The sequence below is a fragment of the Artibeus jamaicensis genome, unplaced genomic scaffold (genome assembly GCF_021234435.1).
Source record: "Artibeus jamaicensis isolate MK-2021 breed Jamaican fruit bat unplaced genomic scaffold, CSHL_Jam_final contig_387, whole genome shotgun sequence".
Classification (NCBI taxonomy): Eukaryota; Metazoa; Chordata; class Mammalia; order Chiroptera; family Phyllostomidae; genus Artibeus; species Artibeus jamaicensis.
Window position 1 is genome coordinate 1516473 of NW_026521812.1, and position 14710 is coordinate 1531182.

Consider the following 14710-nt stretch of genomic DNA (forward strand, 5'->3'; position numbering starts at 1 on the left):
CATGGCTCAGAAGACAACTATACCCTAGGACACGTGAGTGAGGCCATCTTAGGCCACCCAGCTCTGGTTAAGCCACCAGATGACAGGTGCCACAAGAGTGACTCCGGGCGAGAACAAGAGAAGAACTGCTCAGCTTAGTCCAGCCCAAATACTGACTCACAGAATTGTGGGTAAAGGAAATTATTGTTTAAGCCACTCACTTGTACGTGAGTTTATTATATAGCAATAAATAACAAAATAAATGAGAGAGAAAAAGAAAGAGGTGCTACAAGAACTTGATCTTATCTCCCCTAGAAAGAAGTTTAATGTTTCTTGGTAAAAACATAAATTATTACTATAAACAATACAAATGTTTGTGTTAAAATGTGTCAATGTTAAGTATGTGAAAAATACTGACTAAAATCACCATCTTAGAAGAAAAAGAAAGTTTAAAGTCTAAAAGAAAATATAAATAAAATGGAGGAAAAAAACCTTTTAAATTTATAGAAGAAGCGTAATACAAACTCATCACACAAAGTAACTGAATCCTAGGATTTGGAGTTAGAAAACCTCTTCTTCAAATCCTCTGTCCAAAAGGTCACAAAATCTTGACTTAGTGAGTTTCTCAAAGTCTCACATATGTGTTACTTTTAATGTCTTTTAATGTGGATGTTTTAGACCATTTACTATAGTTATTAAAATGGTTAAAATTAGAACTTTCCACATACAAGATTATACATCTAAGAACAGTGATAATTTTACTTCTTTCCCAAATATCTTTTATGTCTTTTTCTTGATGAAATGCCTGGTTAGGCCTTCTAATACCATGTGAAATAGAAGTGGTGAAAGCAAACATCCTTGTCTTATTCCTGATCTTAGAGAAAAAGCTTTCAGTCCTTCACTATTGAGTATAACTCAGTCTTTCATCATTAGGCATTATATGGCCTTTATTAGTAGTATGAATTTGAGAAAATATTTGCAAATTATGTATCTGATTAGGAGTTAATATCCAAAACCCATAGAGAACTTGTACAACTCAATAGCAAAACAAAACAAAAATTGTGATTTAAAAAATGGGCAAAGGTTTAAAGTCATTTTCCCAAAGAACAAATACAGATGGCCAACAGGTACATTAAAAGATGCTCAATATTACTAATCATCAGGGAAATGCAAATCAAAATCACAATAAGATATCACCTCACACCTGTTAGAATGGCTACTATCAAAAAGACAAGGAACAACAAGTGATGGCAAGGATGTGGAGAAAAGTGAACCCTTGTGCACTGTTGGTAAGAATGAAAATTGGTGCAGCCACTGTGGAAAACAATATGGAGGTGCCTCAAAAAATTAAAAACAGAACTACCGTATGATCCAGCAATTCCACTTCTGAGTATTTATGTGATGAAATCAAAAACACTCATTTGAAAATACAGATCTACCCCCATGCTGACTCTAGCATTATTTACAATAGCCATGACATGGATCAAACTCCAAGGGGGGAACCAAAAAACCATTGAATTTATTTTTAAAAAATTGTGTACTTATTCTTACATGTTTAAACTTCAGTCAGCTTCAAAGTACTCTCCATTTAGTGCAATATACATATAGAGACTTTTTCCTCCACTGCTCAAAACAGTTTTGAACTTGTCAATTTGGATGCCTCTTAGTGCTTCTGCTGTCTTTTGTTTTACCTCTTCCACATCAAAATGATTCCCTTTGAGGACTTTTTTTATCCAGAAAAACAAAAAAAGATGTTCAGTGTGAGACAGGGTGATAGGGATGGTGGGGAACAGGGGTCACTGCCATTTTTCATCAAAAACTGCTGAACACTCAGCACAGTGTAGGCAGGTGTGCCTGTAAAATGCCCATCATGAAATGGGCAAATGTGTTGAAAGACTCTTCAAAAAAATTCACTGAAGCTGAACACAGCCTCTCACAACAATGCCAGCTGGCACACTGATATAGATGGATTCCTAGAACACTCACCTTGAGGGAGAAGCCTCAAGGGGCCCACTTCCAGCAGATAATTGTGGTTATTTTTGGTCTTCCCTCATAAGTATCCATTGAGGGATGAATGTATAAACGAAGGATATACAGCCTTCTGGTCAAGACAAAGGTGTGGGTAAACACACTTCGCCTCCTCACACAACCACAGCAAAAATTGCAACTAGACTAGAAAATATATATCATGCAAATCATCAGAAAATCAAGCTGTATGGAAGTCGAACAACCAAGGATTTAAAGAAGCCACATTCATCCAGATAGTAGGTGGGACAGAGACATGGAGACATGCAGAGAGGTGTGGAGAGGTGGGAAGACATAGAACAGGTGGTTCCACATTCACGTATGGTGGATAAAAATCAGGAGGGATACCTTGGGAGCTAGGGATCCAAGCCCCAAACCAGACCACCCAGACAAGGGATTCAGCACCAGGAAGATAAGTCCCCATAACTTCTGGCTGTAAAAATCAGTGGGCACTGGGATAGCAGAAGAAACTGCAGGACTCTCAGGAGACTCCTCTTAAAGGGCGTGCAATGGTCTTAGGACTTATGCAGACCCGCTCCCTCTGGGATTCAGAGGGAATCACCAGGCCAACAGCTGGAAGGGCACCAGTGTCATATAGGGAGAAAGTGAAGTGAGCTGGCAACAGGATGAACACAGGAGAGAGCTTCCTCCCAGGCAAATCTCCAGAGAGCAGGTGGCAGCACTATCCCCTCTCTGAGACCTTCCCCACACAGAGCCACAGAGTGGTGACATGGGTTGTTCCACCCTGGTGCTTACTTAAGACTCTGCCCCATACAACTCACAGGTGAGCTTTATTAGTAGGCCATGCTACTAGACAGGGAGTCAAAGCAGCTCTATCTAATACACAGAAACAAACACAGGCTGGCTGCCAAATGGAAAAGACAAAGAAATATGGTCCAAATGGAAGGACAGAACAAAACTCCAGAAAAAGAACTAAACGAAATGAAGATGAGCAACCTGTCAGATGCAGAGTTCGAAACACTGGTTATTAGGATACTCAAAAAACTCACTGGTTACTGTAACAGCATAAAAAAGACACAGGCCAGAAGTGAAGGTTCATCCCCCAAGCTTGGCATTTGTTGTTTCCTCTGCAAAAAACCTTCTTCCCTTAGATTTTTGGGTGGCTGGTTCTATATCATTATTGTTTTTCAGCTCAAATTTCACTTCCTGCAAGAGCCTTGCCCATACCATTCAAGCAAAAATACCCGCTCTGCTATCTTTTCTATAAAATTGCTCCAATTCTCAACAGTATTTACTGGTATAAGAAATCACCTTGTTTGCTTACTTGTTTATCATCTGATTCCTCCCACAATATGCAGGCTCCATGAGATCAGGAATGCAGTCTGTTTTGTTGGCTACTTTTTTCTTAGTACTTAAAACAATACCCAACACTTAGTAGGCATCTGACAAATATTTATAAATAATAGTATGTATATCACATATGAATCAGTGTATGTCTACTTCCCCAAAGCATCATTTGTTTCCTTTTACTTTAGCATTTATCACACTACACTGTAATTTCTCTTCCTATACAGCTGAAGTAAATATTTGATAAATATGACAGAATGAAAGAATGAACCAACAGATGTCAAGAATATTCATAGAAATGGTGACAAGGTAATGAAACTCTGAAAAGGTTAAAAATACATTCATAGTAAAAGATGCATCAAAGAATAAAAACTCTTCAATATTTCATTTGTATGTCCTAGAACACGTAGCAAAAGTATATATAGAAAAACTGACAAACATTGAAACAAACCTAAAACCTAGTCAATAATCTCAACACTCCATTTTTTTTAAATATGACAAGTCAACAAATATATTTTCTTAAATTCTAATGTTGAATAATATAGCACAAATAAGAAAGAGAGTTTCTTCCATTTTCCAGCACTATCCACGTTCCCTCCCGTCACAGGGTCTGTCACAAACCGCTGCTTTTTGCCTGTTTACCACCTGTCCTCCTCCTGTCTCTTCAGAGTCCACGCCTACTCATCAGACCACAGATGGTCCTCACTTGCTCACAAATTTCTTCAGTAGGTCAACTATCTATCCTGACTAGGAACTCTTGAGGAACAACCTACTTCTCCCTCGTAGGCAAGTCACACTGTCATTTACATTCATTCATGAGATTATTTGATATAACAGTGGACTAAATGCTTTATGAGGGCAGGGCCCATGTTAATCTTCGTTACCCACCGAATCCCTAGTACCTAGCACAAGGTCTGGCACATGAAAATATCTTTGGAAAGCCTACATGAAAGAGAGGGAGTGGCCTTGTTTCTAAAGCCCCTCCTACTCCCAGGATTCTGTCCCACTATGTATTAATGGGTAGAGACTTCTGGCACACTTGAACTGCACGTTATGCCGTTGAACCTGCTGCTTATTTAGCGTTGACAGATCCCTGCTTCTCCACTCCTACTGGCCCTCAACAGCAACTGTGTCCTTAATACAAACTGAACTTGTTCGCTGAACTGGAAGAGATGGGTGGCAGTCACCAGAATACACACAAAATATAAGACCTTGTACTAAATTCTCTCATTATCTAAGATGCATAAAATCTAATTAATACATCCTCTGAAAACAAAATTACTTTTAACAGGTGGTCTAGGCATGGAGGATTTAGAAAACACCTGGCGCTTCCCAGACCTGGGTGGGGAGCTGCCGTGACGGAGGAAGCCGCGGAGGCCTGTGGCTGCCTCAGGCCACTGCCTGGGATTCGTGGAGTGTAGGTCACAGAAACACACGAGAGGAAAACACTTATTTAGGATTCTTTGTTTGCTATTGTCGTGTTTCCATAGGTACAGCTTCATTTTTTAATAGGAGAGCAAACAGATATGAATATTTTATTAAAAATCATCTATAATGGATTTATTTCTCAGAAAAGAAACTAGTTCATTTAAAGCTCACTGCATTTACATGAAAGACAATGCCATTTCATCCATCACTCTTTTAGTGTCTTCTCTCCTTAGTTGCCATTGTCATTTTAAAATCATTATTCTAATGGAAATAAGACTATTCTAATGTCTACTGAGAATATTGTAGACTCAGAATTATGTCTTAAAATCCTAAAATTAAAAAAATATATGTATTCATTTAAAGAATACAGTAACAAGAAATGGGATTTGCTTTTTGTCTAATTTCTAAAATTTGTCATAGAAGTATAATTTCCTAGTCATACTCTAGAATTCCCATATATTATACTATTTCACTGATATGTTAGTGTTTTCATATGGTCTGTTATCTGGCTTGAGTTTCCAAAACTGAAAGAGCTTAAGAAAAAAACCTAAAAATATAAACCCTCCAGTCCTCAAGAGAACAAAAAGTGGGAAATATAAAGGGTATTAATTAAAACAGTAGGCACTCTCCCCTCCGTCGTTCCCCACCTGAAGCCTCTCTTTCAACATGGGATGTGGAGATGAGGGGAACCGTCCTGACAGAGAAGTGACTTGCCTATCATCTCAACTGCTTGTGGGACAGCTGAGTCAAGGACCATACACTCCTGACTCCCACCAACCTCTGGGGACAATAGTTCCCCATTCCATCCTTCTCTTGTCACCCTCTCCACTGGGGGAGGTCCACTCAAAGCCTTCAGGATGTGAGGCACAATACCTCTGGGGAAGATTCCTTCTTCTCTCAGAAAAGTCAGTCTTTCAAGAGGAGAGAAGTTATGCCAAGTTTCTGGATAACTCTCCTTCCCTAGTATTTTCAATGCTCAAGTTTTACAGCAAAAGAGATCAGGATGATCAAGGAAATGTACTCTGCCCCTCCCTAAGGCAATAATTTTGTTCATAAAAGCAACACGTGCCACACAGAGAGCTTTTGTGAACTACATGGGGAGAAAAAACATCAGGGGATCCCAGCCATTACCTGAGTAGGACTATGAAGACTTAAATCTAAACCACAAGTAAACTCTGTATGATGGTCCACTACTTCAAGGAGAGGGTCAGGCTTTGAGAAGTTCCAGAATCTGTGAATATAAACAAAAAAAGTAATGTAAGTGCTAAAACTACCAAAAATTTTACTTGACAAAAAGTAGATATTTAACATAGCAAAGGTTTTATCAAAATAGGTGCAACCATTTCACAAATGCAAAGTCTCATTACTGATCTACATTCAACAATCTAATAAAGAAAAATATACTACATACTATTATAAAAATGAAATTAGTAATCAATTTTCCCTTGCAAATAATTATTATATTGCCATTAGTATACCTTCTAGGGTGAAACTTCACTTTCACTTAACTTTTTTAAAATATGGCACAAGGACATTTTAGATGAGAGACAGTAGGCTTTTACAGCAACTTCTAAAAGCATTCATGGCTGTAAAATAAGGATATTGAAATACAGGCACTCTAACATTTCATGATTTTAAATACTACTTCATTTCTCAACGACTGACGTGAAAAGATCCTAGGTTTAATTTACATTTCAACAGCAATTCAAATTCTTTTAAAGTATCTGTTCTCTTATGAAAATAGCTCTAATTCTGAAACTATCTCTTTTTTCTTTTTTTTTTTTTGAGGCACAACCTTTCTTGTAGATTCTATGTCAATGTAATTTCTACAATCAAGAAAACTAAAATGTGTTTTCCTGGGCTAAAAGTAAGTGTTCTATTTATCCTCCATAGACAAGGAGTGGTAATATTTACCATAATATATCTGATTTCTACTGTTCAGAGAAAAGCTTGGCCCTGTTTTCAATACACAACATAAAGCTTTATATTTGTAAAGCTTTATACACTCATTATCTCTCTTATTCCAAACACATCATAAAAGTGGCACATTCAGAATCACAGAGTCCCACTCCGATGCAGCCTCCCTAATGATGCACAGCATGGAACACACTGAAGGTCTGGCAGGTCTCTTTGGAAGAGAGTAAATACACAAAACCAACAGTCAGTTTGTTTAACCTGGCGGTATTATTTTCCTGATAAACACAGAGCTGGTCTTATTAAGTCTGAAAAGGATTGTTGCTACGGACAATCTATTGTGTGGTACCAGACAGACAATGAATAAACAGCTCATTTATCAGCTTACTGAAATCTACAAAATACTTAAGGAGAGTGATTTGACTTTTGAAAACCGGCCTGTTCAAACCAGGGAGGGAACATGCTGCAGTCTTCAGAAACCATTAACAGTAGTCTCCACTGTCTCTGCACATTTGTTCCTTCGGGTCCAGAGACAGTGAATTGTACTGCAATCTGATTTTCTAGATCTTGATAATGTTTATATAAACAAAAGTAAATATGTAATTGTGTAATTTCATTTCTAAAACATGGTTATATACTGATTTGCAATATCTGAAATAATAATCAAATGATCTTGTATATACCCACTATGTTCCAAAAATATTCAAAATGCTTTTTAAAATATTTTAACAGGGAAAAATAAGTTAAAGAAATAGTAAGGATAGGAGAGTAAATTTAAACCTGTAACTTTTATAAACAAAATTATATTCCATAAAGTTGTATACGCTTCACAGGGGAGGGCCTCTCAAGATGCTGTTTCAAAACCTGTACTTGAAAAATAACTAAATAAAATTATTGAGAAAAAAAAAAGATGCTAAGTTTCCCAGTTGCCAAAGGAAAAAGGGAGATGCAATTGGGTCCCAAATTCAGTGTCTACAACCAAAATCCTCTCGGAAATCTCAGGAGGACACTTACCCTTTGGAGTTCACAGAGAAGAAACCCAGTGCTTATGTATGGAGAATATTCTGAATATTTCTTACAGAAAAACGAAGATACTGTTTCATGGGCCACTATTCATGAAGAACAGTTTGGTAGGGTCATTCTATGGGAAGCCCAATTTAACCCAGGTATTTGACTCTCTGACTTCATTTGGGAGTTCGATTTTATTTTGGTAAAATGAATAGGCTAAATGCTCTTTAGATAAACCATAAAAAATGGCTTCCTTCAGAACTATTTAAGGGTGATAAAAAACAACAAGGATTCATTTCTACCCTCCTGACCAGTACCTGGAAGGCAGTTTCGTTGTTACTGTCTTATTTGAGCCAGTGAAGGACAGGGCTGCACTGAAGGCAGGACAGGAGAAACGTGGCGTGAAACCATCCGATTTTAGTTGGAAAGCGTGCTAAGGGAAGTCACACACACAGAAGGGCAGACACTGTATTCAAAAAGTCCATTGAAATTTGCTCTGATACATAGCTTGGGGGGCAGACAGGGCCCCACACAGTTCCACGCTGTAGTCGCACCATCGTAACTTTAACGGGAGAAAAGCTATCAATACTTATTTGCAGTTTGCAAAGAATTCATCAAATAAAATGCATGCTAAAACTCTAAGGATACTATTTGGTGAAGGGAAGGTTCATCTAGTGAATGGCATACAAGCAACTACTAGGAATTTTACCATTTCATGACTCTGACCAATTATGTCACATACAACGTGTATATTATGTGCAAAAATTATGAGATTGATTTCCAGCAGAGTGGCTGACTAGGTACCACGACCACATTCTTCCTGGAAATAACTGAACTTGCTAGATAAACTGTGAAAACAAACAACTACCACAAAACTTCCTAAAAGCATAAGGGAAGTAGTACACTCAAGTAAAAATTAAGTGACAGCTAAACCCCAAAGCAGTAAATGGAATAATAAAGGTGGCTTTTGCCCCAAGAGGATTTGCTAAATAGGGAGAATCTAACTTTCAATTTTCTTAACCTCGTGGGGATCAGGAGCCAGTAAAATAAGAAAAAAATGAATATTAACATTTATAATTTAAAAATATTTTTCAGTAAATTAAACTATCCTATCAAAAACATCAAGTCAAGCCCTGGCCAGGTGGCTTAGTTACTTGGAGCATTGTCTTGGGCACTAACAGTCTGCAGTGTAAAACTCTGCTCAGGACACATACTGTATTTTTCAGACCATAAGATCCACCTAGGTTTTAGAGGAAGAAAATAGGAAAACAAAATTTGAAGCAAAAAAATGTGGTAAAATATTTAATAACAAAAATAACATATTTCACCAATGTGAATGTAAACAGAACTCAACAGCAGCATTAACAACCATTACTCTTCCCAAAGGGGTGGGGGTGCATCTTACAGTCTGAAAAAATACGGTACCCAGGTTGTGGGTTCAATCCCTGCCTAGGACACATATGCTGAACAACCGATTAAGGTTTCTCTCACATCGATGTTTCTCTCTCTCTCTCTGTCTCCCTTTCTCTCTCTACCCCCCTTCTTCCTCTCTAAGTCAATAAATATACATATGTTTATATGTACATTTATATACATGCTTATATATATATTGTTATATATATACATATTTTTAATCCTCACCCAAGGATTAAAACCACACAGTATGATGTACTGTATTTGACTCAAATACAGTAAGTTGCATAAGCCAAATAGTTGAGAAAATCAAAAGTTAATGTGTCTATAAACTGTATATTTAAATTGCTAATGGCTTTTTTAATTACAAAAGAAATGTATGTATTTCTTTCTTCATTTCTACTTTTAATAGCAACGATCACTCAGAGTCTGATGTGCACAGCTCCAGATTCTTCTATGTATCACCATTCAAGCTGCACCAGGAAGGGGTGAGTTGTAAGAAGGAAGTGGCAGGAGGAACGTGAGCACTTCCCCAGGTTTCTGCCCATTTGCCACCGGGGAACTAGCAAGGCCTCTCTCTGCAACCTTCCTCTGGACTCAAAGATCCCATAAATTCTACATATCTGAGGGCCTTCCTACACCTGTCACACAAGGAAAATGAGCTCTTTTTTATTGGGGGAAGTCAGGCTACATTGTCATTAAGTACTCAAATGAGGAACATTATTTTTAAGTGAAATGGTTTTTTCATCCAGCACATATACTACTTGGTGCCTTTTTGTCTCTTTGCTGATGAATCACTGACAATCTAAGTTCTATCATGGGAAGTAAATATACTGGACAGGCTTCCAGTAATTAAAAATATTATAAAATTGTAGGAACATTTTTCATTTAAATGGAGAGAGGGAGAGAGAGAAAAGTTCATCGCAGTGCGATGCCTTAAGTGAATCCCTTTTTGCTTTTTTGCCTTCTGACTCACAATTCTTTAGCAATGCAAGCTGCACCACTGTGTAAAATAAAACTTCAAAACTATTTCAAAAATAAGCTAAAAATTACCATTTTTTACTTGACTAAAATGAAATTTGAAATGTCTATATTAACACTGGTAAAATTTAGCCAACAGATGAATTCAGTAGAAGGTTTAAGATATTTTTCTAAGTTCTTCCTTTTCCTTTCCTGCTCTCAACTTCTGAGTTTTTCAGTAATCCTTTATGAATGTCTCTTAAGTATAAGAAGATGAAAAAAAGTTGTGGTTACTTTCAATGCCTTACATATACATAATTTTAGCTGTGCTTTTAAAATTTTAGGCAAATTGCAACATTATAATTCTATTTGCATTACTTGGGTATGTAGCATTCTCTAGTGATGAGCAAATAATGTCACAACAACTTTTCTCCTCATTTAATTACTTATTCATTCAACAATTTTTGAGTCCTGAAATGTGCCAGGTATTGTGATAAGCACCAGAAGCAAGAGACACAGCCTTTCTGCAGCTCCTAGTTTGGTGGGATAGATGAACATTTTTTAAAAAACCACAAAAATAAAAATGTAATTGCAACTGACAAGTGCCCCAAAAGACAGCACAGAATGATGTCAGAATGTCATCCTGAGGAAGTGGCACTGAGCTGAAATCGAAGGTTGAGGAGTCGGCCAGGTGGAGAGCAAAGCCAGCAGCAGCCTTTGCCTCGTCAGCCAGGACCTGCCTGGTGTGTGACAGAGAGGGCCCATGAGACTGGGGCGGGGGGCAGGGGAGGGCGCTGCACAAGGCCGGCAGGACCCGATCACACAGGTCTTACGGGCCACGTGAAGAATTTGGAATTTTTCTTCTAAGTGTAAACACACATACACATTCACAACGGTGAGGGTTTTAAGCAGGTTTATACACTCAGTTTTGCCTACTTAACACATTTTTTAAATAACCTTTTTCTTATTTCAGAATACTTTCAAATTTGCAGAAAAACTGTGAGGATAGTACAGAGAGTTCCCATATGGTATAGCTCCAGTAGTCGGGTCAGCTTTGCCTTTTAAAGGTATCTCTGACCACCGAGAGGAGAATGGACTTGAGGGCTCGAGAGTGGGTACGGGGACACCAGTGGCCAAAAAGGAGATGACAGCAGCTTGGGTTTTAGGAGATATCAGTGATAATGAAGAAAGGGTTAGAGATCTATTTAGGCAGAAAAATTAATAGGACAAAAGAAACCAGGATAATTAATGGAACAGAAAATACCAAGAATGACTCCCAGGTTTCTGGCTTCTATCATAGTACTTCCATGAGTTTATTTATTTAATATTTACTTATTTATTTATCTATTTTCCTCTAAAACCCACTAAGTTCCTTAAATTTAGAGATAGTATAGTATTCTATTTTTCTTTGTATCCCTTGCATGTATAAAACTATCTGACACTCCAAGAATGTTTCATGAATGAGTGAGTGAACAAAAAATAAATAAATATGTTAAGGACAAGATAAACAAATAACAACGGCCAACCTCACAAGTAAGGTAACTTTTAAATCACCTATACAGATATGGTTCCCTTGGTGAACCAAAGCTCATTACATTAGATATTCAGAAAATACACATTCCTCAACTTTGCTGAGAAATTTTTTCCTAAAAATTTCACCTTAGTAGGTCAATATGGAATTCAAAAATCTTTTCCTAGGAATTGTTGGCACTCAACCATCTAGGTTTTGGAACACTATTTAAAGCAGTACTTCTCAACCTTCTATCAACATACGTACAGGTTACATAGTTTCCCATTAGCAGCAACAGTAATTTCAGGAAGGACAGGAGGAAAACAGGCGGGGCTTCTCGGCCGCGACTACACTGGAGTCAACTGAGAAACTTGAAAGGTTACTGAGTGCGTGAGTGCTCCCCAAGAAATTCTGACTGGCCTGGAGTATGTGGTGGAAATTGGGAGGTGCAAACATTCTCTGGGTGACCGTAATGTGCAGCCAAGGTTGAGGACCTCTGACCTGGGTGGAAGGCACTACCCATTATTGAGAATCACTGACGTAGACCAGCAGTTTTCACACTTTAAGTTTGCATCAGAAATCACTGGAGAGCTTGCTAAACATGAATACAGATGTCTGGAGAGTGGCTGTAGAACTTATTTTATTTTTTCAATTCTTTTATTTTATTAAAGATTTTATTTATTTTTAGAGAGAGAGGAGGGGAGGGAGAAAGAGGAAGAGAAACACTGGTCGGTTGCCTCTCACCTGGGCCCCAACTGGGGACCAGGCCTGCAACCCAGGCATGTGCCCTGACTGGAAATTGAACCAGCAACTTTTTGCTTTGAGGGATGATGCTTAACCAACTGAGCCCTGCCAGTCAGGGCTCAATAACTCATTTTAGAAACAAGTTCCCAAGTGATGCTCATGTTGCTGGTCCTAGGGCCACACTTTCAGAACCACTGATCCAGACAGTTGTTAAGCTGGTAAGGATTTATTACTACACTGTGGCTCTGACCACTAGTGAAGGTAAGACTCCAGGAAAAAAAAAGGCATTAGAAGCAAAAGATAGGCAAATATTTTCAAAGGAAAAGACTATTATTTCATATAATTTGATTAACTTCACAGACTAGGATAAAAGGCTGTAAACAAACAACAGAACAGTATCAGTGTTAGTTAGCTCCAGCTTCCCTCCAAAACTGAGGTTCTCACTTCACCCAAGCCATCTTTAGCAAGAAAGCCCCGGACAGTTTGCATAGTCTTTCTTGTTATCTTATACTGCTTTTGATCTGCACGAAAAATTTTCAAGGTACATAAAAAGGGTATATAGCAGTCCACACTTATCTGCAGTTTTGCTTTCAGCGGTTTCAGTTACCTGCAAGCATCAATGGTCAGAAAATATTATATGAAAAACACCAGAAGTAAACAATTCATATGTTTTTAAATTGTACACCCTCTGAGTAGCATAATGAAATCTCACACGGCCCTCACTCCGTCCCACTCAGGACATGACTTGCCCTTCTGCCCCGTGTACCCACACAGTATATGCTCCCTGTCCATGAGTCACCTGAGTAGCCCTCTGGGTTATCAGATCAACTGCCGCTATACTGTAATTGCTTGTATGTAAATAACCCTTACTTTACTTAAAAATGGCCCCAAAGTGCGACGGTAGTAATGCTTCTGACAATTCTGATATGCCAAAAAGAACATAGTTAAATATAGGGTTTGGTACTAAATGCAGTTTCACACACCTACTGGGGGTCTTTGAATGTATCCCCATTGGTTGAGGGGGGGGCTACTGTAACCATTCTTATTTCAGAGATGAGGAGAATATGCTCAAAGAAATTAAGCAATCCATGGTGACACAGCTAATAAATGGCAGCCCCATAGCATAGATTCTCCTGGCATCATATCCAGTACTTCTACTGAAAGATGCTGCCATTCACTTTTCCTCTAGACCCGGGCCATGCGAGGGAATCTGGAATATAGACTGGCAGGATCTGGGAATCCTCAGGTAGTTCTGACTAACAACCTGAAAGTTCAAATGGACCTGGACCAAGTCAGGCCTCCCCTACACTCCTCGAACTACATAGAAAATTCCAGAAGCCAAAGTCCAAGCCAAGATTCCATTAGTCTGCCAACTTACATTCAAAACCAATACCCAAAGGAAATTATGAGTAGAATAAATCTGCTGCCCTGTGACAAGAGTTCAGAATAATCCTTTCTCTTTTCTAATATTTCTATATACACTTAACTGCATCCTCTCATCTACTTTGCTACCTTCTCGTAACTTAGGTGGCACTCAACTGATCAGCTCTTTTTTAACCTCAGAGATCCCCATCCTTTAAAAGTAAATCCCCTCTGAGTAGAACATAAGGAATCATGAGCTTAATATTGTATCATCTGTATTGCTTTTGAAGGGGATTAAAAATAGAAGTTGTAGACAAGCAAAGTTTTGTAAAGAGCTAAACTTTCATTCACTAACTCAAAAATATTTATTGAGTGCTAATGCTCATTTTTTGCATGATTGAGTTGGAAGAGTTGTCTGGTTATTTTGTTGTCATTTTTGGAACTGGTAATAACAAACATAAAGTTTAAGAGAGAAAAACATGAATTGCCTGCTAAACAAAGAATATGATTAATTTTGAAGAATTACCAAGTAATTTTCAAAGATGACTTCTGGAACACTCAATGGCAAATATCCAGAAACCATATCATATTGATAAACTTTCAAGGTTAAATATGATAAAATTCTAGACCTAAGCTTCTCTAGAAAAACAATTTATTTATAATATTTTAATTAAAACTTTAATTAGATCAGTATTGTAGGGGGGCTGACTCTACTTCATCACAATAAACATTAAGTCTAGGAACCACACAACAGGAAACCTGGAGTACTCTCACAAATTAAAGAAAACCATTAGCTGATGGAAGGCTTGTTCTGGGCGAGTTGTGGCTGTGACCCACAGGGAGGCAGGACAGCATTCTGAAGAATGTCGCACCTCAACAAAAAGACCAGGAAAAAAGAAAAACTCCCACACTGCTTACTGGCACAAAAAGAAGAAACATGAAATGATTTTGCAATAAGGTTTCAAACAAATTCCTGATTAGAAAATAAAATGGTAAGAACGCTACTCATGAAATAGTATCATTATCTCAGGGATGAAAGCAGTCTATGTACCTCTGAAC

The 14710-nt window shown here is 38.0% G+C and overlaps 1 protein-coding gene across 1 annotated transcript in view; it reads right to left on the reverse strand.

Moving 5' to 3' along the window:
• Positions 1-14710, reverse strand: part of PEX7 (peroxisomal biogenesis factor 7) — a 68482-nt gene that overhangs the window by 18247 nt on the left and 35525 nt on the right. The window contains exon 9 of the mRNA XM_037148819.2: positions 5872-5971. Within this exon, the coding sequence (XP_037004714.1) occupies positions 5872-5971 (100 nt within the window). The remainder of the gene's footprint in view (positions 1-5871; positions 5972-14710) is intronic.